We start from the raw sequence: 26697 nt of genomic DNA, 5'->3' as shown, positions 1-26697 counted from the left end.
TGATTTGCGTATCCGAATCCAGCTTCTCAAATATTTTCAATTCCAAACTTATCCGGATCCAGACTTGGCGTATCCGGATCCACCTTATCAAATATTTTCAATTACAAACCAATATTACATTTAAAAATAATGTCTTTTTACTCCTTTATAATTTTTATAATATTTAAAAATTACTCTTAATTATTATTAATTAATTTCCTCTCTTTAATAACATTTATACATTTAAATATAACATTCAAAAATAATATTTTATATTACTTTAATAACTAGGAGTATTTTGGTAATCTTCATTTTTTACCAATTAAACTAATTTTAAAAATTTGTCACATCAATCAAATCCTACCCTAATTCTCACAAACTTTACCCTCAAATCCACTCTCAATTACCCACAAATCTATTCAAAAAAACAACAAAAAAATTATCCTCAAATCCATTCAAATCATCTCCCACAAATTCATCCAAAAGAACACACCCATAATGTATTTTTCATCTCCTCGTCTTCGTCCATCCAGAATAAGTATTATCCAAGAACATCGAGACTAAATAAATAATTACTAAAAATTATTAAATCTAATAATTTATAATTGAATTTCATAAATATTTAATAAAAATATTAATTTTAATAAAATGTCAATATAATACTTATATAAAAATATTTAGTAAGAGATAAAATTGTTAAATTGAAACAAATAAAACTAATTGAATAAAGGTAACAAATAAGAAACTCAATTGAAAAAAAAAATGTGTTATTAAGATTAACATGTTATATGATATTAACGAACAATTTTTTAATTAAATAATTAAAATGTTTTAAAAAATTAAAAAAACAAAAATTAAATACTAATTATTTAAATCTCGTCATAAAAATAACTAAATTGAATTAAATTTATGAAAATAAAAAAAATTATTGAATACTTGAAAAATATAAAAACTACATTGAATAAACACGACAAAAATAAGGATATAAAAATATTTAAACCTAATAAAATGAATAATAATAGTAATAATAGTTATAATTAATATTAATAAATCTAATATTAATAAAATAAATAATATTTATAATAACTATAATAGTAATAATAATAATAACAAAAAAATGTTATTTTCAATTTTTATTATCATTTAATATCTTTGTATAAATTGTGAATTTTGATTTCATAATTTTATAATAATAACTCTAATAATAAAACTTAATTATTTTATACATTTTTAGTTAAAAATAATTATAACAATAATATATGAATTATTATTTAATAAAATTTATTTGAAATTTATTCTTACAATTCTCTTTTAATTATAACTTTTTTTTCCAAAAAATAACAATTTCAATTTTATTTTAATATTATTTTTACTATTTATATTTAAATTTATATCACACTTTTTTAAGAATAAAATAATAATCAACTATTTTGATCCATTAAAATATATTTTTTAATCATATCATATACAAACTTTCATTTCAAATCCATTTAAATCATACAATATTTTAATCCAAATAACACCACAATTTTCTCTCCGTCTTATTCATCTACTCATTTTTCCTCAAATATTTTATCTAATCTATGCCATAAAAGTCATACCACCAAAAGTCAAAAGAATAAACATATTTAAAATACGTTTATTTCTTAAATATATTTTGAATTACCTTTCCTTTTACTTTTTGAAAACCGGTTAAGAAAATTCATCAACTTTCAAAAACTAGTTAAAAGTTTATCGATTTTCGAAAACTAATTAAAAAAAAAATGTATTTAGAACTTTAATCTACTTTCAAAAATCGTTAAACTCGTAATTAACTTTCCAAAATTGGTGAAAAAATAAAAAGAGTACACTGATAGAAATCATTACAAAAGAAAGAGAAGAGAATAGTAAAAAAAATTAATTTAATAAAAGGTTAAAAGATATATATATATAATTTTGAAGGTGCAGGTAAGAAGAGAAAAAATGAAATGATAAATGCAATTAAAGAGAATCAGGTAGGAAAGAAACACAATCGTAAGTAATAAGTGTAAGAAAAATACATAAAGAAATTATTCCTAGGCGGTCGCATGAATAATATATGGCTAATCAATAGTAGCCACCTTTATTCAGTCTATTACAATCATTATTATTTACGAATAATTTTGTATAAGTATTATATATAGATGGATATGGTGGAAGTGTGACGGATCACATTAACGGGGCAGGGGCTGGTGCATATGCAGTAGGTTCATAGAAGCTGTAATTTTCATATCTGATATTGCAACTGGGTCTGCCAACCCTAGCACCTATCCTGCTGCTGCAACACCCTGATATTTCTACAATAGCCCCAACCAAGCAGCGGTAGCATTCTTGTTGAGGCAAGTCAGGAGTACACTGAACAACACCATATATGGTTTGAGAATTTGAAGCATCTGCATTTGCCGCTGCATACTTTAGACGAGAATCACCTGATGCAGCCATGCCTGTTAGAATCCTCAGCAAGTTGTTGAGAACTTGATTGAACTGGTACACTTCCGTTGCATTGTTTGCGTTCAACATATAGTACGAAGGTTGAGTTTCCATTAAGCCAAATATTGAGCGGTTTGAGTAGCGCAGCATGCACCTGTCATGGTACAAAATAGCCTCTTTCTGGTTTGGACAAAGCTGTGTGAGATTGTCTCTGGCATCGCTGAGGCAACTGCGGCACTCGTCTGGCTCAACGTCTCCTCTGCACAGCCCAATGGCATTTACTGTGTCACTGTTTTGGCCATAAGAGAAATTGTAGAAACCATAGTCGATTTGTGTGTTGGAAGTGAGATTGGATAGAAGGGTGTTGAGGTTGGTTTGATAAGTGCTACCGGCTGTGTAGTTACCTTCGTTGTTATCGCAGTATACATAGTTATACTGGGCGCTGGCTTGGGATATGACAATGAAAAGGAAAAGGAGACAAGAAACAAAGGACCTAGACGAAACAACAACAGCCATTATGGTTGGTCTGTTTCTTCGAATAACAAGTAACAAATTCAGGCTTCAGAGATTAATCAACTTCAATGTCGAGAGAGTGAAGTGATTTTGGTGTGTAAGAGTTTGTGTTGTTGCTGCTTTTATAACGCAAATTTCTTTGGCTTGGAACCGTGTTTGAAACGACACTTAGTTTCACAATTCTTTGGCGGAAAATGAAAGGAAACTGAAAAATATAGAGACTGGTAGTTCCTTCTGTGTCCAAAATCGATTCTTTGAATTTTTGTTTATACAATGGGATAAAATGTTGAGTTTTGAACAATAACACGTAATCTTTTTTGTACTTCGTAGGAATTAAAAAAAGTTTATGTACTTGATTCGTTAAATGTTTTTCAACATAGAAACTTCTCTAGATTCGTCGCCGGGTGTGTTTGTAGGATTAAATAATCAGTCAATTAGAATAATGGAGTGGTAAGAATGTTCAAATAAAAGAAATAAATGAGTATACCCTCTAGAAGAAAAAACTATTTGGTTAACCACGGCTATCCCTACCATAAGTCAAGATTATGGATGTGATAATCTTGGATCTTCCTATAATTTCTTTTGAGTAATGGTACAATGATCCATTGACATTCATAGAGATAAAATAATTATAAAAAAAATAAATTTTTATATTTATAAAAGAAAAAAGAAAGAAAGAAATAAAAAAAATATATATGAAATTAATATAAAAAATTTATGTGTGTCAAAATATTATTATATTTTTTATTGATTTAATTGTTAGTTTGCCTTTTCAAATTATAGTTAGAAGGTATTTATTAAATAAATATATAGTACTTACCAAAATTTGTATTTTATTTGATAAATTTAAATCAATGGTGAAGAGTTTATTATTATGATTCTATATACTTTAAATAAGCTACATCTAGATGTGTTCTGATGGACTTGTCCGTTCATGTTTTTAAGGATTATTTTTATCATATATCTGACTCATCTTTCTCTCTTTCACTCCATTTTTCTTCAAATATATATTTGTTTTCAATTTTTTTTATCATAAACTTCAATCACGATCGCAACACAGAGGAAACTATTTGAAAGTTTCCGTTATCATGAAAATTTACTTTAATACAACTTGGCTACTTTGAAGCTTCTATAATGAATTTTTCTTTTTGAAAAAGTTTTTTTAACAATATTTTTATGAAAACTTTGTTACAATTTATGTAGTAATTTGTAATGAGACCGTTTCAAATGTACGAATTAATAAAACAGTAACACATAATCTATTGTCAAAAATTGTTAAAAAAAATTATTAAGATATCATGATCATTTTCTTTTACATATATCCTAAACTTAAGCAAATCCATGATGTCATCCTAAAACCACTCTAAATGAAAATTTTTCAATATAAAAAATATATTGTCCTTTATTGACTTATACCTAAATAAATTTATATAAGATATTAATTCACCATATTCAACTCAATTTAAAAAAAAATAAAAATTGTTAGATTCTAGAATTCATCTTATTGTCAACTTATTGATTAGAGCAAGATCCTTATATTAGCTATATTTACTTAAGTTAGACCAAATTTTTAATTAAAAAATTGCCTATAACAAATGGATTTTAACTCAACCGTTTTCTTTTGAATATTTATTTTATATTAATAAAAATATAATACTTAGTGGAAGACGTAAATAGTTTTTTCTTTCCTATAACAATCTCACGTTTTATGTATATAAATTATATATTTTTTGTTCCTTTTCACTTTTACTCTACAAATTATGTTATTTTTGTTTATAATTTTCTTGTGAAATGATATTTTATAATATGACTCATATAACGTGACACCAGTCTTCCACTCTTCGAACACCAAAAAAAGAGACTTCTCCTACTTCTTTCCAATTCATTAATTTTTTTTAAATAATGATGAATTTTAGTGATTAAAAATAATTAATTACTGTAGTAATTAATCTAGATATTAATTTATAAATTAAAAATTATTAGTAACTAAACTAATTTTTATTATGTATAAAAACTATAATTAATTTTTAAATTTATAATTAAAATAATTTATATTATATTTGATATCTAAATTAGTCACTAAAGTTTTGATTAAAAAAAAGTTGATCTTTAATTAAAGAATTGGTCTCGAAACATATTTTGGTCACTAAAATTGATTATTATTTAGAAACTTTCTTAATTAAAGATAAATAATTCTCCTTTAGTTATAAAAATAGATCCCAAATTTACGCTGTCTGTACCCTTATCCCAAAATGTATTTTTAATATTCTTTTTATACATGGGAATGCCCATTCCAAAATACAAACTAACATTATTTCAGAATTGATTTTTTGAATATTTAAAATGTTTTTGAAATAATTGTTTTGGACCATAAAAATATGTTTGCAATTTTGGAGTCATATTTTTGGAATATAAAAAATACATTTATTCAATTTTGATATTATTATTTCAAAATATAAAAATATGAGTCAAAATGATAATTCCAAAATACTATATACTCAATTTGAGAATTAATACATGGTATGATCAGGACAAGAAAAGCACGTGAACTCAACTTGCAGGATGGGTCCAGTATCGTAAAAAGAAAAAGTGATATATTTCTCATGTAAAAATTACAAGCAAAAGATAAAAGAAAGCTCTATAGTAAGAGCCTTATTACATAAAACACAAAGGTAAAGGAAGAAAACCGATAAACAGAAATAACATCCGAAGGAAGTTATTAAGAATAGTTATTTCAACATGGAATTGGAGAAACCAGATTTTAAATCTATAACCATGTCTTCTTTTATTTTATTTTATTTTACCTTTTTAATTATTATTTTTAAATTAAAAATAATAATTCATTATAAAAGAACTATTTTTCAGTTTTATCATTTAGTAATTACTTTTTTAAATTTAAATAATTACTCATTATAAAAATATTTTTATTTCTTTTATCAATTTTTAAGGTAGGGTAATGATAAACCGTTCATAATACAAGTAGTGATGGTGAATGAGTATTAATTAGTAGAGCATGACCAAAATCTTGCGAAATATATTGAAACTTCATTTTCTTTATGACTGCATATATCTGGAAAGTTGAATTGCAATGACTCAGCAATTTTAATTTCTTCTTTGACGTCATATGGGAACGGATTTAAGGCAAATATAAATTTTATTGTTTATTCAGCTTCATCATACGTTAATTGAAATATTGTTATCTCTAATACAATTGCTTCAGCTGAAAAATGCAAATAAAATAAAAATCAACATTCTTTTACCATACGAATTTAAATAAAATTACCTCGCTAAAATTGTTGAATTTTCAGAAGTCAATTAAAAGCTTTTGAATGAATAAGAGGCTTAAGCTCATTGGGCCAGAAAGCCCAAGTGGAAGGGCATCATAGTGACGGTGCTGGTGCATCTGCGGTGGTAGAAGGTTCATCATAGAAGCGAAAGGTTTCATATCTAATATTACAACTTGGTGTTGAAACTCTACCACTTATCTTGCCGCTGCTTGCGATTCTTGAGAAAGCATCAACCAAGCACCGGTTGCAGTCTTGTTGAGACAAGTCAGGAGTGCACTGCGCAACACCATATATGGTGGTTTCTAAATTTGTTGCAGTTGCATTTCCGGCAGCATACTTACGACGAGAGTCACCTGATGCAGCAGCTATGCCTGTTAGATTCTCCACCAAGTTGTCCAACACTTGATTGAACTGGTCCACGTTTGTTGCATTCGCTAACTCCAACGTATAAAACAAAGGTAAAGTTTCCATAAGGCCAACTATTGAACGGTTTGAGTAACGCAACATGCACTTGTCATACCACGCAATTGCCTCTTTCTGGTTTGGACAGAGCTGTGTGAGAAGGACCGTTGAATTGTTTATGCAGCTGCGGCATTCATCTGTTTTAACATCTCCTCTGCACAACCCAATGCCGTATACTTTCTCACTGTTTTCGCCGTAGGAGCGGTTGTAGAAACCATAGTCGATCTGTGTGTTGGAAGTGAGATTGGACAAAAGGGTGTTGAGGTTGGTGTGATAAGTGCTGTTGGCTGTGAAGTTGCCTTCACCAATGAGACAGAAGGAATCTAAGAAACGTGGCTGCGCGCTGGCTTGAGATATGACTATGAAAAGGAGGCAACAAACATAGGAATGCAACCTTGAGGAAACAAAAACGGCCATTGTGTTTGCGTTCTTTCAGAGATTAATTTGGTGAGTAAGATTTGTGTTGTTGATACTTTTATAAGCAAAATTTGTTTGGCACATATGTATGAAACGAAACTTTATCATAGAATTGGAGGAAGAGGTCACATATGTTTTGGAACGGAAGAAACTGTAAAACTGAGACTGGGCCATGCGTGTTCTTAATGCTTTGAATTGTTCTTGTTCAGACCAGGTGAAATGCTTTAAATTTTGATTAACGTATTGTGATTATAATTTGTATCCTTTTTTAAATTCAGAAACTCCTGAATTCGTTCCTGCTTGTGTTATAGAAAGACCATGTCAGCTACGTATCACTCTAGGAAGAAATTATTAATTTACCGCTCAGTAAAACAATACCAAGTCCTTACTTTGAATGGGTAGCATCAGGAAAATATATATATATATATATATATATATATATATATATATATATATATATATATATATATATATATATATATATATATATATACACGCTCAAAAATTTTTATAAGCAAAAGAGCCCAATTGTGCATGCTTCGTGGGATCTATATGCCGACACGAGTACAATTATTTAAAGTTTAGAGTCAAAAAAACCTTTTCTTCATCTAGTCATTCAAAAGAAACAATGTAAGATTTGTGTGGAAATATTTATCTTGGATCTGGGTGGATAATTTTCTCTCTAAATATGTTTAGGAGAAAAAAAATAAAGTATTTTTATAAGTTAAAACTAACATTCTTTTATCTTTTGACTAAAAACAATTACGGATAAGTTCTTCAAACAGCCATCTTTGCTTCTTTTTTTATTGTCTACAAAATGAAATGCATCTCCTCCACCCATACCCACCCGCCTTTAATCTTGCATTTCCTAATTAAATACACTAATCAATCAAATAGATGAATGTATTTAAAGAGAATCAGAACAGTAGATCTTTTTTACAGAATGGCCGTTGAACAAATTCTTCAACCTTCTTAGCACTAGAAAAGATCGTCTATCTTTATAGCTTTGTACATTTAATTGCAGTAACGATCATTACATTTGAGTATAATCATGTGATTCATATTTAACGAGGATATAGACTACTAATTGAAGCCTCATTAGCTGATCCATCAGCATAGTAACTTTTCTGTTCACTTGACCCTGTTTCCGTAGAACTACACCTCGAAAACTGGATAGCTGTTAAGCGACTATTTTTCATAAAATAAGCAGGTTGCAATGGAGCTGGTAGAGCAAAAGAGTGGCTATCAAGCATAAGCACCACCGATGCCATTGTGGGTCTATCAACAGCCTTTTCTTGAACACAAAGTAGTCCAATGTGAATGCATCTCACTATTTCATCTCTCAAACCATTATGTAAGGTGGGATCTATAATATTTGCTGTTCTCCCTTTCATCCAGTTTTTCCAAGCCTGCAATAAGTTCATATGAAAAGAACATTAGTTCCAGTTTTTCACTTTTACCATTTTAAGTGGATTAGTTAATGCCTAATTCTCCGTTATAAACCTTACAAAGTCAGAGAAGATTAAAAGGGTAGACATACGAAGCTTAATAGATGCTCCACATTCTCTTCATTACGAAATCCACCATTCTTTTGGCCACTTACAATCTCTAGTATTATTACACCAAAACTGAAGACATCTAACTTCATCGAGAGTTTTCCGTGTCTTGCATACTCAGGTGCCATGTATCCACTGCATGTCAATAAGAACAGGCTCAATTGCCTACAATCATTACCTGTTCTTTGGACAAATAGTCCATTCTCCTCGCCTGTACTAGTTAAGGACACGTATAAGAAACTAAACAGCTTATAATATTTTAATACTTACAAGGTTCCTGCAATTTTACTTGCATTAAACTGAGTTTGGTCCACATTAAAAAGCCTTGCAAAACCAAAATCTGAAATCTTAGGATTCATGTCATCATCTAAAAGAATATTGCTCAATTTGAGATCTCGGTGAATAATCCTCTGCTGAGAATCCTCATGAAGATAAAGAAGGCCATAAGCAATGCCTTTAATTATACTGTAGCGTTTTTTCCAATCCAAACGTGCTCTCCCGATGTGATCTATTTGCCAATGAGTACAATGACTTAATGTTTTAAACTAGAGTAAAAACCTTTCTTCATTTAGTCATGCAGAAGAAATTATGTGATTGACTAGCATACCAAATATGTGGTTGTCAAGACTTTTGTTGGGAAGAAACTCATAGACAAGGAGTCGTTCTTCTCTTTCAAAACAGAAACCAAGGAGCTTAACTAAATTTCGGTGCTGAAGCCTTGACATTAATAGTACTTCATTCTTGAACTCAATATCTCCTTGGCCAGAGTTGCTACATAACCTTTTGACTGCTACTACTTGTTCACTGAAGAGCGTGCCCTGAAGATGTCATGGTAACAGTGTTTCGTGCATGTAAAATTGGTCAACAATCACGTTTTGACAGTAAGATAAATTTAATCGTAAGGGTGGAATGTTTACCTTGTAAACAGGTCCAAATCCTCCTTGTCCTAGCTTGTTTTCATCAGAGAAGTTGTTTGTAGCGACTCTGATAGCGTCAAGGTCAAATCGAGACGACTCTAATTGTATAATTTCATCATCGACCTTAGCTTCACCTGGATGGGGGAGATAGTTTTAAGCTATTACAGTTGAGTTTGTCAAATGGAAATCAAAAGTCCAGCATGCAAAAGTAAGATTTTCCAAGGCAATTATTCAATAGATCAAGTACCATATGTAAGCAATTCATTTATTAAAAATAGTTGTATTCCCTTTTTGGTTTTTGTTCCTAACTCCATGTTGGTAAAGTTATTTTAGAGAAAATCTCTCTTAAATGTCATATTCCTTGTCAGTGCCAAGAAAAAGGAAAAGGAAAATTGATTCATCTTGCAGGAAAAATATCAACTCGTATACAACAGATTAAATAAACATCTGAACTTACTCCCAAAATATTTTCTTGTCTTCCTGACTCTTAAATAGATGAAAATAAAAATCAGCGTCCCAGTAAAGACAAGAACTGGCACAACAACGTACTTGGCGTTGACAGGTTGTGATCTGTTGCTCTTTCCTGCATAAACCGAACATCTCTTCTGGGTAAAAAATCCTCGTCAGAGAGATATCAAAATTTAGTCACCAAACAGAGGGACAAGAAATTGAAGATACCTCTAAGGTGCTGGAATTTTTTAAGTCTAAAATAGCCTTATGTACTAAATAATAAAATCTCCCTCGACATATATGTCCGAGAGAGGTTTAACTTTACTTAAGATGTACTAAATTGGGAATCAGTAGTAATTCAAACCATGTTGCAAATTATAAAAATTAGTACCATGATAAGAAATCTCGGAAGAGTTTGAAGTGGTGGATGGTGTAGGTGATGATGAAGGAGGAGATGCAAATCCTTGTGGTGGCAGTTGTAGTGCTAGTGTATCCGCAGTAGGCTCAGAGAAGCTGGAGTTCATATATCTGAAATTACAGCTCAATTTAACAATTGCGCAACCTATTCTGTTAGTACAATATTTGGATATTTCTGAAAAGGCACCACCTAAGCAGTCGTCGCACTCTGCCACGGTCAATTCAGGTGAGCACTGAACAACGGCGTACACAGTTTCAGAACTCGGACCAGTTGCATTTCCTGCAGCAAATTTACTTCCGTGAAAGGAGTCAGCCGATGCGGCTTTCTCTCTTAGTTTTAACAGCAACTTGTTCAGCACATAACTGTACTGATTCCAATCTGTTACATTAGTTTCCCACCAAAAATAAACGCGGAAACTAGAGTCTTGGTAATCAAATATCGAGTAATTTGCATAATGTAACATGCATAAATCAAATATTCCCACAGCTTCCTTCTGATGTGGACAGTGCTTTAAGAGAAGGGAGGCAGAATGGTTGAGGCAAGTAACGCAAGTATGTGGGCTAACATCTCCTCTACAAAGGCCAGTTGCGTAGACTCTATCAGAGTCTTGGCCATAGGAGGAGTTGTAGGAGCCATAATCAATTTGGGTGTTAGAAGTGAGCCTTGAAAGAGCAGTGTTGAGGTTAGTGTGGTAGGTGGCATTAGGAGCATAGTCTCCACTTTGGTAGCAGACTGTGTAATTGTATTGGTAATCTGGCTCGGCAATAGCTTCAGATATAAGAATACCAAGAAGGGACAGGAAAAAGAGCACTGTTTCAGAGACCATGCTGTACAATGTTGTGCTATTCGTTTCCAGGCATCAAAACTACATATGACTCAGACCATGTGTACCTGGAATTTAAGGCAGAAAAGGAGCCAAGAGCTAGGAATTTCAACCAAACACTTACAATCCAATGATTTATTGTTTTGAATTCTAATTCTAATAATATTTTACAATCTACATCATAGTCTATTCTTCACAAACAATATTAAATTATAATTTTTAAACTAAAAATAACTAATTTCTTCTTTTTAAAAATGGCAGTCCAGCTGGAAGCTGTTGTCCACGCTGCGACAATTTAACAATTTGTCTTTTAGCTAGAAATAGCGACATAATAACAGTGAATTGTAAAAGTATATATACTTAGTCTTTCTGCCCAGTCCTCACGTCTTAGAAGATGTCAGAGTTTCATCTGTCATGCGTCTTGGTCACGGCAGTAAGTGTTGGACCGAAAATTCACACATGCATTACTGGTCAATTTAACTTACATTTCTTTGTAATGAAAGAAAATTAATTATCCATGTAAAGATCAAAATAAGTAAGATTATCAACATTTAACTTATAAGCAAAAGGGTTATATATGCTCCAATTAATTGGTTGGAATTATTTTCTGTTCAACTTTTTCAAATTTGATTTTCAATTTATGTATAATTTAATTTTAATTAGTAGAAAAATTAATTATATTTTCCTTTTTATTTTTTATTAAATGTATTTATGAATCATTTTTCTCAAAACAAACTCAACGTTTGGGTGTTCAAGAGCGAATTCAAATAAATTCAACTCATTCTTAATATTTTTAGCGAGTATTTAATTTTTTTTTGTTAAATCTTATTCAATTAAATAAGAATCATACCCATTTAAGTAAAGAAACACTTCTTTAAAATTCTAATTAGAGCGAAAATTTCTTTTTGAGTGAAAATAGAGTCAAATAAATATTTTAAATTATATTTCTGTAAATTTTTAGAACTTGACCCAATCTCATCTCTGAATGAAGATAACTCTAATGTTGAGTCTTATTTATTATTGCATAGACTTCTAACAGCTCACTCTTCCTTCTCAAATATAAGAGTTTGCATAAGATCAATTCTTTTCACCGAAATGGTGTTGAACAATTCCTCATTCTTCTCATACCAAGCACTAATGAACTGTTTTTCCTGGTACATTCATGGTGTTGAACAATTCCTTTGACTATGATCATATAATTTACATTTAACGAGGATATAAACTACTAATTGAAGCCTCGTTTGTGGATGCATCAGCAGAGTCAATTTTCTGTTCATTTGATCCTGTTTCCAAACAACCGAACTCCGAGAACTGGTAGACCGATGAACATCTAGTAATCATAAAATAGGCAGGTTGCAATGGAACTGGTAGAGCGAAAGAGTGGCTATCAAGCATAAGGACCACCGAAGCCATTGTTGGTCTATCAGCAACCTTTTCTTGAACACAAAGTAATCCAATGTGAATGCATCTCACTATTTCATCTCCCAAAGCATTATTTAAGGTGGGATCTATAATATTAGCTGCTCTCCCATTCCTCCAGTTTGTCCAAGCCTGAAAGTAGTTCATTTTACAGAACATTAGTCCCAGTTTTCTACTTCTACCATTTCAGTTAATGCCTAATGCTCTATCATAAACATTATAAAGACAGAGGATAAAGAAGGTAGACATACAAAGCTTAGTAGATGCTCCACATTCTCTCCATTTCGGAATCCACCATTCTTTTGACCACTTACAATCTCTAGTAGTATTACACCAAAACTAAATACATCTAACTTCGTTGAGAGTTTTCCATGTCTTGCATACTCAGGTGCCATGTATCCGCTGCATTTCAATAAGGATACACTCGATTAGATACAAATCACAAACATTACCCTTCTCTTGATAATAATCCAGGCTCCTCATCTCTATTACTCAAGGATACAGATTAGAAACTAAAATGTTTTACATATCTTGACACTTACTAGGTTCCAGCAATTTTACTTGCTTTAACCTGAGTTTGATCCACATTAAAAAGTCTTGCAAAGCCAAAATCTGAAATTTTTGGATTCAAATCTGCATCTAAAAGAATATTACTCAATTTGAGATCACGGTGAATAATCCTCTGCTGAGAATCCTCATGAAGATATAGAAGGCCGCGTGCAATGCCTTCAATTATTTTGTAGCGTGTTTTCCAATCCAAATGTGCGCGCTTGATGGGATCTACATGGTGCAATCATTCGAAATTTCTTTTAAACTAGAGTCAAAACCTTTCTTCATTCAGTCATGCTAAAGATATAATGTAAAGGACTTCCAGTTTAAGAAGTCAACTTACCAAATAAGAAGTTGTCAAGGCTTTTATTGGGAAGAAACTCATAGACAAGGAGACGTTCTTCTTTTTCAAAACAGAAACCAAGGAGCCTTACTAAATTTCTGTGTTGAAGCCTTGACATCAAAAACACTTCATTCTTGAATTCAGTATCTCCTTGACCAGAGATGCTACATAACCTTTTGATTGCTACTTCTTGTTCATTGAACAGCTTCCCCTGATTAGTAACAGACTATCAGTGTTTATGCATCTAAAATGGGCCAACAATCTTTCCATACAATATTTTATTATACAGATAAATTTAATTGTAATGATGCAATGTTTACCTTGTAAACACGTCCAAATCCACCTTGTCCAATCTTGTTTGCGTCGGAGAAGTTGTTTGTACCGACTCTGATGGTGTCAAAGTTTATTAGTAACGACTCTTTATCAGCCTTAGCTTCACCTAGATGAGAAAGGGGTTTTAAAGTAGGACATGTAAGCAATTGATTCTAGAAAATTATTTTGTTCTTAACTTATGGTTTAGTACATATTTTAACAAACAAAATCCCATTCTTTGAAATATCCATGTCAACGAGGAGAAAAATAAAACAGCTCTCGTTTCTTCGTATTTTGATTAGGTTTCAAACTACCAAAGAAAGAAATGGAATAGAAAATATTGATTGACTCTTTACATCAAACGTTAAATAAATATCTGAACTTACTCTGAAAATGTTTTGTTGGCTTCCTCACTCCTAAATAGATGCAAATAAAGATCAGCAACCCAAAAAAGACAACAATAGGCACAACGCATTTCGCGATGACAGCTTGTAATTTGCTGCTTTTTCCTGCATAAACCCAAGAAACTCTTCTGGTTACTATAATCTTTATCTTGAAGACAACTCAATTTAGTCATGAAACTGAGTCGAGAGACAAACAATTCAAGATACCACAAAGCTTCTAGATTTTTTAAGTCTGAAACAACTATAGTACTTAGTTACAATCTTTTTCTTTCCTACATTGGAATAACAGTAAAAGAAATCATTTCCAACATATGTAGTTGTGTGTGAAGTTTTACTTGGGCCAAATAGATGCTACTCGATGATCAATATATTCACTTCTAACCATGTAACAATTAATACCATGATAAGTACTCTCTGGGGAATTTTTAGTGGTGAATGGTGAAGGGGAAGGAGGAGATGGAGATCCTTGTGGTGACAACTGTAGCGTTTGTGTGTCAGCCATAGGCTCATAAAAACTGAAGTTCTCGTATCTGAAATTACACCTGAATTTAATAACCACTCCACCGGATCTGCTATTACAACATTTTGGTAATTCTGAAATAGCGCCACCCAAGCAGTCATTGCATTCTGCCTCTGTCAAGTCTGGTGCACACTGAACAGCAGCATATACAGTTTGAGAATCCGGACCTGTTGCATTTCCAGAAGCATATTTGCGATTCAAGTTGGAATCAGTTGTCGCAGCTTTCACTTTTAGTATTGGCAGCAACTTCTTCAGCACATAACTGTACTGATCCCAGTCTGTTACATTGGTTTCACTACGCAAGTAGACCCGGAAATCAGAATCATAGTAACCTAATACTGAGCGATATGAATAGTGCAACATGCATTCACCATATCCTCCCACTGCACGTTTTTGACGGGGACACTGTTTTAGGAGAAGTAAACGAGAATTGTTGAGGCAAGTGAGGCAAGTGTGTGGGGTGACATCTCCTCTGCAAAGGGCAGTTGCGTAGACTCTATCAGAATCTTGGCCATAGGAGGAGTTGTAGAAGCCATAGTCAATCTGGGTGTCGGAAATAATCCTTGAAAGAACAGTGTGAAGGTTGGTCTGGTAGGTGCTATCAGGGGCATACTCTCCACCTTCTGTGATGCAAACAGAGTATGGATATTCTGGCTTCGCATTAGCCTGAGATGTGAGAGTAAAGAGTAGAAAAAGGAAAGAAAGAACTCTCGGAGAGACCATGGTGTATTGAGATGTTAAGATGTTGTGATGTTGTATGTGTTTTCAACAAAGTATGGATGATGTTTCACTGACACTGTCAACCATGTCGGGTGATGTGGCTGCCATTGGTAATTTGTTTTTAATCTGCTTACTTGACAATTAGTTTGTGTTTGACCCGAAATTTTGAAGTGGTGGTTCACTTCACCACGATATGCATACCATTCAACTCAACCATCATTTTAGTTATTTTTTAATATCCCATTAACGGTTAGGATTTGACTAAATTTTAGGTACAGACAAAGCTGTCAGGAGAATTCATTTGTCTTAGACAGCTGGAATCTTTGCCTACGAAAGATAGACATTATAATACCTACCCTTTAAAAGTGTATTTATCTTTATGTGGTATTTGTTACCGAGTATAAAATATAGGAATTCTACGGTTGAAAATTACTATATAACTCAATTAGACTATTTTATAATTTGAATGAAAATATTTTTTCATATATTAATTAACTCATATTTAATTTAATGAAAAAATGTTTTTTATTTTTATTTTTTCGTAACTAGTGGAGAAATTCATAACAACCGAGTCCACAAACCAACGAAATGTTGACATGCTTAGAGATACTTAAACCTTAAAGTTATATTTTATTAGTAGAGATATTAATCATTTCCGCTTAAACAAAGAAGAACAAAAACACTTTGGCTCCATACATAAGTTAGGCGGGTCAAAATAATACAGCAAGAAGGGAATGAATGGCAAAAGGAATTATCCTAAAAAAAGAGCAAACAATTCGATCCTATCCAAATTCAACTTTCTATTTATAGACACACCGAAAACTTAAAGATCAATTAAACAAAATTAAATCGATGGTAATATTTGTAGCGATAAAGATTAAAATCAATTAAAATAAAAATAAACATTGTAGTAGATGTCATATTTTTATTATATTGATATTTTAATGCTTAAAATATTAAAATAAACAATATACATAAAAATCATCCACAAATTAGCAACAAAATAAAGTAGAGTATACATATAATAATATCATGCAGGAATAATAAAATAAATATTTTTATTATTAAATATCTTTCGCTTAACAATTATGTAAATTAATATTTTGTTGTAATATATATATATATATATATATATATATATATATATATATTGTGGTGTTTTTTGTGTTGATTAATGATCAATTATGAAATAATTTAATTAGTAGTATGAGATTGCTAATTGAATATCATAAGTTAATTTGAATTTCTAATTTTTTTAGTACATAAAAATTTAATTTCATTTTTTTATCGGATTGGATTGAATGGAGTAAATTGGGTCATTAATTTTAAATTTGTTATTTTGCTAAAATGCTAAATTTTAAAATATTTTTATTTTACTTTTCAGAATAATTGTTTAAAAGTAGACAATATTATTTGTCATTTAATTAATCGGATTATTTACTATTTCAAAAACACATTTAAATGAATAATATAATTATATTATTGTTTAATGATTTCGATATAAAGAAGATTCAATCTAACATGGTGATTGGATTATCTGAAAGATTGTCGAAGACGTAGGACTTGGGCCTATATTTCTAACAAAGTTTAAAATAAAATGAAAAAGGGATAAAAATGGACAAAAATGCATTTGCTTCCACCCACTTTTATTTGATTTTCTTATACGAACCAGATAAAATAAGGTGGTATTAGAAAAAGAGAATCTTATAGATAACTTATTATGGTTAAAAGAAAGAATAAATTGGTAACTGGAGTTGGAATCTACACAAGGGTCACTTCATTACATTTTATAACTAATCTGGTTCAGTGATGCTTTGGCAGATTGAGCCTTTGATTCAGTCTATGCACTTGCCTCAGGATCATAATCTTCTGATTGAATGACTGAGAAATTTCTGCTTACAACGGAGAAAGCAGGCTGAGAGGGCAATTGAAGCGAAACAGAGTGGCTGCTAAGCATGAGCACAATAGAGGCCATGGTTGGTCTATCAGCCACTTTTTCCTGAACACAAAGCAACGCAATGTGGATAAATCTCACTATTTCATTTCTCCGACTGTCCGCAATTGTTGGATCAATAGTTTTTAACACTGTCCCTTCCCTCCAGTTTTGCCATATCTGCAAGCAGTTCATCAATAAATAATACAGATATTGATTCAGATTCAGTCTTAAAGATTACAATTCTATAAGAAACTGACGGAATCTAACCTAAGGATAAGGAAAAAAAGTCAGTCATTCAAAGAATAATTAGTACTTACATAGGTTAGAAGATCCCCTTCATTCTCTCCTCTTTGCACCCAACTGTTTTTCTGGCCACTTACAATCTCAAGAACCAATATGCCAAAACTATAAACATCAGATTTCACTGAGAATTGTCCATAGAAGACATACTCTGGTGCCATATATCCACTGCATGTCAAAATGGACCATCTCATTACCTCAGTTACGTACAAATATTGACAACTTTGTTAAGATCACCTTTAGAGATCACATATATTGACAGTGATTAACATAAATTATTTGGCACAGGGCATTCCAATACTTACTAGGTTCCAACAATTCTACTAGTATTGTCCTGAGTTTGATCCACTTCAAATAATCTTGCCATGCCAAAATCTGATATCTTTGGATGCATCTCGGCATCTAAAAGAATGTTACTTGCTTTGAGATCACGGTGAATGATCGTCAAACGTGAATCCTCGTGAAGATAAAGAAGTCCTCTAGCTATGCCTGTTATAATTTTGTGTCGCTTTTCCCAATCCAATTGTGCCCGCCCAACTTCATCTACAAACCAAAGCAAAGATACGATATTCTCAACGAGTTAGAATGTTTATAAATGAAGAATAGACGGTTCGGTTCCGTTAGTTTTGACTTACCAAATATGAAGAAGTCGAGGCTTTTGTTGGGAACAAATTCATACACCAATAGCCTTTCTCTTCTTTCCAAGCAATATCCTATCAGCTTAACTAAATTTCGGTGCTGAAGTTTGGCCACTAACATCACCTCACTCTTAAACTCAATTTCTCCTTGGAGGGAGTTCTTGGACAACCTTTTGACTGCAACATCCTGACCATTGGATAGCTTACCCTGAAAATTTGAATTTTATGAATGTAAGTCAGGGTAACGGCCTATCAGGTATACTAGTACATTTTGTAGATGTGATGTACATCTTTTTGTGACACTGGTATATTTACCTTGTAAACGGGTCCAAATCCTCCTTCTCCTAGCCTATTTGCATCAGAAAAGTTGTTTGTAGCAGTCATGATTGTGGATAAGTCCAAATGCAATGTCTCTATTGATTTGATTTCATCAGCATTTGAAGCTTGAACTGGGAATGAGTTGCAACAAATCAGTTCTCCAAATGGAATTCTGCTTCTTTTTAGGAAAATATTCTTCTTATAGACGCTTACTTGCTTTTTGATGATAATAATAATAATAACTTTCTTTTGGAAACTTGGTAGAACTTATAATATAAAATTTATGATATCTCCTACTTATTATAGCTGAGATGTTAAAGTTAAGTGATACTTGGCATAAGTTTATTTAGACTATCTGCATCATGTGAATCAGAAATTCTACAATTAATTATTTTGGATAAGTTGATTTTCAGACATTTTAAAAAAGTTTCCACTCTTTCTCCAAATGCATTTTATAATATAAACACCGATTGCTGCAAGTGTCCTTTTTTCAATTTACCATTTCCTGACAGTGATTGAACCATGCACTTTTTCCCAACAGTGGAGGAAATTTCAAATTCTATTGTCATTGTGGGTAGCAACCATAGTGTACTTCTTCAGTTTTACCCATTAACTCCATTGCAGACAGCAAAGGTTAAATCAAGAAATATCATAATAAAAGAGAATGTGATGTTAGCTTACCTTCAATCTGTTTCCGTGACTTCCTCGTTCTTAAACAGATGCACATAAGAATTACTAGTGTGACAAAGGCTATTGGCACAACTATTGCTATTACAGTTAGAGAAGTGTTGCTCTTTCCTGCCAAAACAGAAACTTCAATAATTAGTATGTTTATAGGATTGAGGATAATAAATTAGTTCTCAACAAGTCTAATCACTTTCATGGAAAATAATTTTATCAAAAAGTGTTTCAATTTTGCAGCTTCAGAAACGGTAAAATGCACTTACTAATTTCTTATAATTTATTAAAATTATCAAATTATGAGTTTCAACATTTCAAGAAGGAGTTGACGTTTACCTTCTGTAGACAAGGTATCTATCGGAGGAGGAGGAAGAGCAGACACATTTGGTGCTGGTGTTGGTGCTGGTGGTGGTGGTGGTGGTGTTGCTTCTGGTATTTCAACATTGGTAGGATCATAGAAGCTGTATGTCTCATATCTGAAGTTACAACTAGGCCTTACAATTCTACCACCTTTCTTGCCATCACAACATTGTGGAAGTTCTGCGATAACCCCACTCAAGCATTCGGTGCAATCTCGTTCTGACAAGTCAGGTGTACACTGCACAAGAGCAAATATATTCTGAAAGGCTGGTCCTGAAATATTTGCAGCAGCAACCTTACGCTTGGAGTCCCCTGGTGTAGCATGGCCTACGAGGCTGTCTAGCAAGTTCCTCAACGCTTGATTGAATTGATCAAAGTCTGTTGCATTTTCAAGGTTCCACATAAAGAAACTAGGTGCGGTTTCCATGGTGTTGAACAGTGAGCGGTTGGAATAGCGTAACATGCAATTGTCATACCAACCAATTGCCTCCTTCTGATTTGGACACCGCTGCGGGAGAAGGACTTTTGAATCATTCAAGCATCTACGGCAAGCTTCTGCCTTAACATCTCCTCTGCACAGCCCAATTGCGTTTACTTTGTCACCATCTTGGCCAAGCGAAAAGTTGTAGAAGCCATAGTCAATATCTGTGTTTGAAGAGAGGTTGGACAAAAGGGTATTGAGATTGTTGTGGTAGGTGCCGTTAGCAGTGTAATTACCCTTGTCATTCATACAGAAGTGGTATAAGAAACTTGGTTGGGCATAGGATTGGCATATAATTAGGAGTATGACAAGCATACAAAGGAATCCGGACATTCTTGAAACCATGGCCACTGTTGTCGATCGGAGTAAGGCAGTCATGGAAGATTTATTGTTGATAGAAAGAGTGAACATGAACATTTAACTTTTGACCTTAAGGTACGTGTAATTGCCCCTGTTTACGGGTTACGGTATTAATGTGATTAAGAAATATGGTTGAAAAGAAGAGGGCAAAAACTAGCCTCATGTTTCGAACCACTTTTTCATTTGAAAAATAATATCTTGATACGCTTAAATTTTTTAAATTTATTTAATTTTTTTATTCTTTCTTAAAAAATATAAAAATTCATTCTTTTATAATTATTTTATCTTTTATTATATCCCAAATTTATTTCTTCAATTGCATTTACAAAACATATAATTTATTCACTCAATTGACTACCAAGTTGGACTTTGAATAATTCTATATTACAAAAAAATTAATGTGATGTAACACGAATCACTAGTACAGTAGTATATGGTAAAATATACACAGCAGTCACCGCTGATTTCCTTGTCAAATTAACAGCCGCAGATTACTTAGATACATAATTTCATTTCAGTATTATATTTGCTATTTTATATAAATGAAGTAATTATATTTTTATTTTATCTTAATAACATGACATGTTATATTTTTTTTAATATTAATGTTCTTACTTTCCAATTTCCTACTCTGTTTTCAATGTTTTACTTTTAAAAAATATATAATATACTTTAACCCTTATCATTTATCTTCTTATATGTTCTAGTACTTTTGTTCTAAATGTTTATTATATATATGTCTTGTCCACAGTCATTCAATACGAACACTGAACATTACTTGGTTATAATTAATGTCAAGCAGAACTTTTTAATTGACATACTATTTGAATTAGTGATATGTTTTGAATATTAATTAGAACCATATTTTGTATATAATTAGTACATTTATAATATTAACTACTAACTGTCGATATAATTAAAAATATATAAAAAAAGTTGCATTATGTACATATAGATACTTTAATTAATGCATTATATGTGTTAATAATTATTTCAAATTGATCCATTTTTTGTACTTTACTTTGGAAGGTGTTGTTGATCCTGTTTTCAACGTAGATGTGGTTCGTAAACTAAGCAAAGGGCTGAGCGTACTGTAGGGGTGTGAAAAAGTAGACAACAGTCCTAAACAATTGTCAATCCATTATTAAACTAAATCTTAACATAAAAAATTATAAAATAATTTCAGTACATATACATACGTGGGTATATATATATATTAACTACTATTAAACACAATACATAAACAACTATATTAGTATTCAAAATATTATGGACGAATTCCTAATAAAATTATCAAATAATAAATAAATAAATAAATAAATATTGTATTGTATGGTTCGGACGGTCATTTCATCACCTCGTATCAAGTCGGTTGGACAGTTCTATAAAAAAGGAAGTAGCTTAACAGTTATTGAATATGACAAAACCTGCAGACAAAATCGGTCGATAGGGGTTGAGACGCTCTACCATAGTAAAAAAACAAGTTTGGCTACAAGGATTAAGGTAAAGGGTAATTATGGATATTGGACTGAGATTAGGTTGTGATTAAGGTTTCACTCATCTCAAACTCATGTCAAAAACTATAAATACAGATCAAAGGTGAGAGATAAGTGATCACATTTATGGATATTGGAAGTGACTCGACCTCATACCCAAAACAAATACATAAGGAGAAATTAATTAAAATTATTTGATATAAAAGTTAAAACATAATTTACGCATCAGTAACTAAAAATTTATGCATTAAATCTATATTTTTGCAAGAACATATAATATATATTATGTAAAAATGACATAATTTTAAGTTAAAATACTCTAAACTAAAATCGTATCATATTCATACAATTTCAATTTTAAAAGTATTTTAAAATAAGTTATATTTGACGTAATTTTGTGTGAAGAAGTCGGACCATCGTATTATTTACTCATATTTATAATTTTTTTAAATTATCTATTTTCTTAAATTTTAAAAATAAATATTTGATTAAAAATAAACAAATCACACCTATGATTACTCATGTATTTTCACTCATAATTTATTGAACCTTCCGGTATTTATTTGGAAAACACTTAGCTAGGAAGATTTTTTACTTAAAGCTTTAAAATAATGGATTAATGAATTTTTTATTTTTATATAATATTTTATTTTTTTATTTTTATTCAATATAAAACTTAGACTCACGTTGAATTCTCAACATTATTTAATTAAATATAATGATATTTAGACAATATTTTTTATAATATTTAAACATTATCTACGTGTCATTTTGTGATTGGTCTAAAATTACTTCACAATCAATAATAATAATAATTATTATAAATACTAGCAAATGTTGTCAAAAAAATATTTTTTAAATATCATTATCCTTTAATTAATAAGTTGAGTTTTGTGTTAAGTTTTGTATAGAAGATTTAAGAGGAAATGAAGATCCAGGTTTGGAAACAGTCAACGTGATTGAAAGTGGTGTATAATATATTTGAAGAAAATTAGAAATCATGAAGAAATTTAAAAGGAATCGAGTGAGGGTGTAGAGCTTTGTTGTATCGAAGTCCCCTGCAACCATTTTTTTCAATATTTTTTTATGCATAGTGTTCGTGGGTTCTCCTGGATATGGCACGTCAACTGATCGATTACTGAGATAGGAAATAACTTCAGCCATTATTGGTCTAATGCTTGTCTTGGACACACAGTAAATCAATTCAATTTGAATGCATTTAAGAACTTCATTGTGATTGATTTCAATGTTTTGGTCCAGTATATATTTTTAAGGGTATATTTAACATTCCAAAAATATAAGTATATCTATATCATGTGGAATGCAACATATTATAATAATAGAAAGTAGTTAGAAGTAGTAGCAGATGAAGTGTATATAATACAATCATCCAAAATATGGTGTAAGCTCTACTTATAGCATAAAGTCTTTCAAAATGAAATAAAAGAAAAGGAACTAAGTTGTATACATAAAACTAACAGCCTAAACTACTCGGCTGCAGTGTCAGGGACTTCAACAGCATCAGCTACGTCTAAGACCTGCTCCAGAGGGTCTCTGAAATCTCTGCTCACATCCAAATAGGATGATCATTGCAAAAGAAAACAAACACAAACAAAAACAAACAACACACATGCAAGGGTAAGCTAGAATTCAATTGAAAACAAGTCAATGACAGTTAAACATAGCAAAATAGACATACAAGCAATTACAATCACAGAGGAACAGTTTTAGTAAATTATAAGTTGTGGTTTTATTGGGTGGTGTTAGTTTTAGACTCGTCCGGACCCGGAATGAATATCGAGCCATGGCGGGTCATGCACTTGTGGTGGCCTCTACTGCTTTGCAAAGCCATTACCAATGGGTTTCACCCTACCACACACAAGGTTATCCGTTATCACTCACCTTGGCCCATATACAATGGAGACAACCAAGACTAGGACCCCTACTGCTCTTCACCACATGAACTAATCTTCTCTAAGTGAGATTGAATAGTCATTAGAGCTTTAAGGGCAACCCCCAAGACTGAGCTACCTATATTCATTCCAGAAACTTAACTTGAATCACTCATTCTTGGCCCATATAAAATGGAGACACCCAAGATTGAGCTTCATATATTCATTCTCATAACTTAATTTGAATCACTCATTCTTGGCCCATATAAAATGGAGACACCCAAGATTGAGCTTCATATATTCATTCTCATAACTTAATTTGATCTCACCTAGAGATGTATTTAACTCTTTGATTCACACTTCATACCATATCATTCTTCACTCACTTTAATTCTTAAGTTTTTATAAGTTTTGGTGTTAACTTAGTTTAATTTGATACACAGTCATTTTGGGGTTAGATTGATTCAATTCCATACAAATCCTACATAATTAACTCATACAATCCTAAAAAGAATTATACAATGCTAGAAATAAGTCATACATTACATATTTTCACATAAACATCATTTATTAATACCACTTTCTTTATCAACTATAGTTACCTATACTGAAGTAATTCAAACGGTTCCGAAACCATCACCAACGGTTCCGGAAGGGTCTAAAACCCCCAAAACGACCTAAAGAACGTCCAAAACGGACGTCCGGAACCCTTCAAACTATCAAAAACAAAAGCAACAGCAGAAACCTGCGCCCAGCGCCATTTAGTGGCGCCCAGCGTGACTTTTCCTGCTGGAAACAGCAGGAAATGGCACCCAGCGCCAGTTTTGTGGCGCCCAGCGTGACTTTCTGCTGGAAATAGCAGGAATTGGCGTCCAGCGCCAGTTTTGTGGCGCCCAGCGTGAATTATGCAGATTTTTCTGCATAATTGAGCAACTCTACCCCCTAAGTTTTGTTTTAAGCCTTTTGGTGAACTTTGGACACTCCTAACTCGAAATACAAGTTGAATCTAACTTGTTTGAAGTCTNACACACCATCCTAACTCAAAAGTCTAAGAGATATGCAAGGAAATTNGATCTAAAATACTCATTTAATCCCCCTAGGAGCTCAATCTGAATTCTACTACTTGGAAACCATTTTAGACCATTTTTACACTTCCTATAAGTCACAATTGACTTAACTAAGCTGTCTTAATTACCTATTTCAAAGCTAGACCCCTATTTTGCAATTTCACTACCCAAGTTCCTTATTTTCAACTCAAACGCTGAAATCAACTTAGCCATTTTACTTACAACCTGTAAAACTNAATTCTTATCTTTAAACCATAACTGCACAATATAATCTAGTCTTACAATTCACAATTTATCCATTACCAATTCACATCAAGCACNAACCATAGATATTATTTTCAGCACATGCATTCCAAACAAGCATTATACAATTTTAATGAAAAACAGTAACCTAATTTGTTACAAATCCTTAACATGCAATACCTCAAAAACTCCTAAAACAATTCTACGAAACATACCCACAAGCTTCAAACCGAATTTGAGATTTAGCTTCCCTTACCTGGCTTTGTACAGAATAGCTCAAAGCTTGCTACCAAGGTTCCCCAATTTTTCAGAATTCTGCCCCAACCCTAAGGATCACAATTTTGTGATCAAAACAGAATTGAAAGTGGGATTTTAGCTAGAAATTGAAGAGGGAATGGTCAAGAACACATGCAATTGGTAAATTGCATGCTCCAAGACTTGAATCAGTAAAGAAAAGCGGAACTGGCTTACCTCTTCTCCAGAATCAGAATTGAGAATGGAATTTGATGAAACTTGGGAGAGTCTTGGCTTCCAAGTGGGTTAAGCAGCTACGAGAGGTAAGTGGAGTGGATTAGTGTGGAGATGGGAGAGATGTGAACCTGGGAGAAGGAAGAACAGCAGAGAAATTGAAGAGGAGTATGGTTTGGAGACAATTTTAAAAGGAAGGTTTATGTAAGAAAAGGGGTCTTCACAGTATATATTAGATAGATATATTAAACTATTTTTTACATTTTAAATATAGATATATTAAATTTATTTCTGTGTTAGTTCAGAAAGTGGTAGTTGATAGTTTGAAATTAATACCTATTAACACACAATATTCTCTGTCCTATATTTTTTCATTTAATATGTGTTTGTTTCCAGTGTCAATATCCGTATTCGTTTCCTAACTTCATAGTTACAAACATCTTTAGTTTAGTTTTTTTTTTTTTGTGTGAATGTAGAGAGGTTGTAGAAGAACCATTCAAGAATTCTTGACTCTTAATTTTCTGTTTCTCTTTATTTATTATTTTTTAAATGTTTGCTCCGAAGAAGAAAAACATTTTGAAATCGAAAGTTGCAGCTTTTAATAAATTAGAAGATATAAACTGAAGTAAACCATTTTATTATTTTTCTATCTATAATGTAGAGTTGAGTTTGATATTATATTAGGGTTTTTCCAACGAACCCAAGATTGAAACGGCACTAAGAAATGATAGTGAAGAAACTAAGTAAAGTATAAACACATACTGGTGTTTGACTTCTATTGGAGACAAATAATAAATTTAATATATAGAAAGAAATGAGTTGAACATTACAATTATTGTTTTTGATAATGTGATTTCATCGTGGATAACGAACCAATTTCTTTCTTGGAAAAATATCAACAATAAATTATTATATCCTCT

At 31.8% G+C, this 26697-nt stretch overlaps 5 protein-coding genes and 1 long non-coding RNA gene across 9 annotated transcripts; all 6 read right to left on the bottom strand.

The window, feature by feature from the left end:
* Window positions 1–1932: 1932 nt before the first annotated feature.
* Window positions 1933–3025, bottom strand: LOC111242399 (putative cysteine-rich receptor-like protein kinase 9). Its single transcript, XM_022785683.1, has one exon. It carries the CDS (start codon window positions 2941–2943, stop codon window positions 2167–2169), a length of 777 nt encoding a protein of 258 aa, XP_022641404.1. The 5' UTR covers window positions 2944–3025; the 3' UTR covers window positions 1933–2166.
* Window positions 3026–6304: 3279 nt separating this feature from the next.
* On the bottom strand, window positions 6305–7106 carry LOC106770674 (cysteine-rich receptor-like protein kinase 29). Its single transcript, XM_014656471.2, has one exon. It carries the CDS (start codon window positions 7104–7106, stop codon window positions 6321–6323), a length of 786 nt encoding a protein of 261 aa, XP_014511957.1. The 3' UTR covers window positions 6305–6320.
* A 935-nt stretch (window positions 7107–8041) lies between these two features.
* LOC106771827 (putative receptor-like protein kinase At4g00960) lies at window positions 8042–11358 on the bottom strand. Its single transcript, XM_014657818.2, has 7 exons — window positions 10421–11358; window positions 10037–10162; window positions 9580–9713; window positions 9270–9480; window positions 8933–9170; window positions 8647–8797; window positions 8042–8515 (listed from the first exon to the last, which is right to left on the bottom strand). Exons 1-7 carry the CDS (start codon window positions 11271–11273, stop codon window positions 8171–8173), a joined length of 2058 nt encoding a protein of 685 aa, XP_014513304.1. The 5' UTR covers window positions 11274–11358; the 3' UTR covers window positions 8042–8170.
* A 922-nt stretch (window positions 11359–12280) lies between these two features.
* Window positions 12281–15691, bottom strand: LOC106770672 (cysteine-rich receptor-like protein kinase 10). Of its 4 annotated transcripts, none has more exons than XM_022785678.1 (7): window positions 14840–15691; window positions 14280–14402; window positions 13902–13968; window positions 13582–13792; window positions 13232–13469; window positions 12941–13091; window positions 12281–12821 (listed from the first exon to the last, which is right to left on the bottom strand). In XM_022785678.1, exons 1-7 carry the CDS (start codon window positions 15538–15540, stop codon window positions 12477–12479), a joined length of 1836 nt encoding a protein of 611 aa, XP_022641399.1. In that variant the 5' UTR covers window positions 15541–15691; the 3' UTR covers window positions 12281–12476. The 4 variants fall into 4 exon arrangements, with proteins under 4 accessions (XP_022641399.1, XP_014511956.1, XP_022641400.1 ...); XM_014656470.2 differs by having other exon boundaries at window positions 13902–14020; window positions 14697–15688; XM_022785679.1 differs by having other exon boundaries at window positions 13902–14020; window positions 14840–15044.
* Window positions 15692–17273: 1582 nt separating this feature from the next.
* LOC106770671 (cysteine-rich receptor-like protein kinase 10) lies at window positions 17274–20679 on the bottom strand. Its single transcript, XM_014656469.2, has 7 exons — window positions 19747–20679; window positions 19411–19527; window positions 18727–18860; window positions 18409–18619; window positions 18079–18316; window positions 17791–17941; window positions 17274–17650 (listed from the first exon to the last, which is right to left on the bottom strand). Exons 1-7 carry the CDS (start codon window positions 20666–20668, stop codon window positions 17378–17380), a joined length of 2046 nt encoding a protein of 681 aa, XP_014511955.2. The 5' UTR covers window positions 20669–20679; the 3' UTR covers window positions 17274–17377.
* Window positions 20680–23483: 2804 nt separating this feature from the next.
* LOC111242398 lies at window positions 23484–25996 on the bottom strand. Its single transcript, XR_002669453.1, has 3 exons — window positions 25781–25996; window positions 25566–25635; window positions 23484–23670 (listed from the first exon to the last, which is right to left on the bottom strand). It is a non-coding gene; the product is annotated as an uncharacterized LOC111242398 (long non-coding RNA).
* Between the last annotated feature and the right edge of the window lie 701 nt (window positions 25997–26697).

Source organism: Vigna radiata, chromosome 8 (assembly GCF_000741045.1).
Source record: "Vigna radiata var. radiata cultivar VC1973A chromosome 8, Vradiata_ver6, whole genome shotgun sequence".
Taxonomy (NCBI): domain Eukaryota; kingdom Viridiplantae; phylum Streptophyta; class Magnoliopsida; order Fabales; family Fabaceae; genus Vigna; species Vigna radiata.
Note: the sequence above shows the minus strand (reverse complement) of the source record. Positions and strands in the feature narration are given on the sequence as shown.

Coding starts and splice junctions, on each gene's coding strand:
- LOC106770674 (XM_014656471.2), bottom strand. CDS start 7,106: ATGGCCGTTTTTGTTTCCTCAAGGTTGCATTCCTATGTTTGTTGCCTC.
- LOC106770671 (XM_014656469.2), bottom strand. CDS start 20,668: ATGTTCATGTTCACTCTTTCTATCAACAATAAATCTTCCATGACTGCC. Junction 19,528..19,746: donor AGATACCTTGTCTACAGAAG/GTAAACGTCAAC, acceptor CTGTTTTGGCAG/GAAAGAGCAACACTTCTCTA. Junction 17,651..17,790: donor AAGGGGATCTTCTAACCTAT/GTAAGTACTAAT, acceptor AACTGCTTGCAG/ATATGGCAAAACTGGAGGGA.
- LOC106771827 (XM_014657818.2), bottom strand. CDS start 11,273: ATGGTCTCTGAAACAGTGCTCTTTTTCCTGTCCCTTCTTGGTATTCTT. Junction 9,481..9,579: donor GATTTGGACCTGTTTACAAG/GTAAACATTCCA, acceptor TGACATCTTCAG/GGCACGCTCTTCAGTGAACA. Junction 8,516..8,646: donor TGGAGCATCTATTAAGCTTC/GTATGTCTACCC, acceptor AACTTATTGCAG/GCTTGGAAAAACTGGATGAA.
- LOC106770672 (XM_014656470.2), bottom strand. CDS start 15,540: ATGGTCTCTCCGAGAGTTCTTTCTTTCCTTTTTCTACTCTTTACTCTC. Junction 14,021..14,279: donor GCCAACAAAACATTTTCAGA/GTAAGTTCAGAT, acceptor TTTCTCATCTAG/GTGAAGCTAAGGCTGATAAA. Junction 13,092..13,231: donor AGTAAAATTGCTGGAACCTA/GTAAGTGTCAAG, acceptor ATTGAAATGCAG/CGGATACATGGCACCTGAGT.
- LOC111242399 (XM_022785683.1), bottom strand. CDS start 2,943: ATGGCTGTTGTTGTTTCGTCTAGGTCCTTTGTTTCTTGTCTCCTTTTC.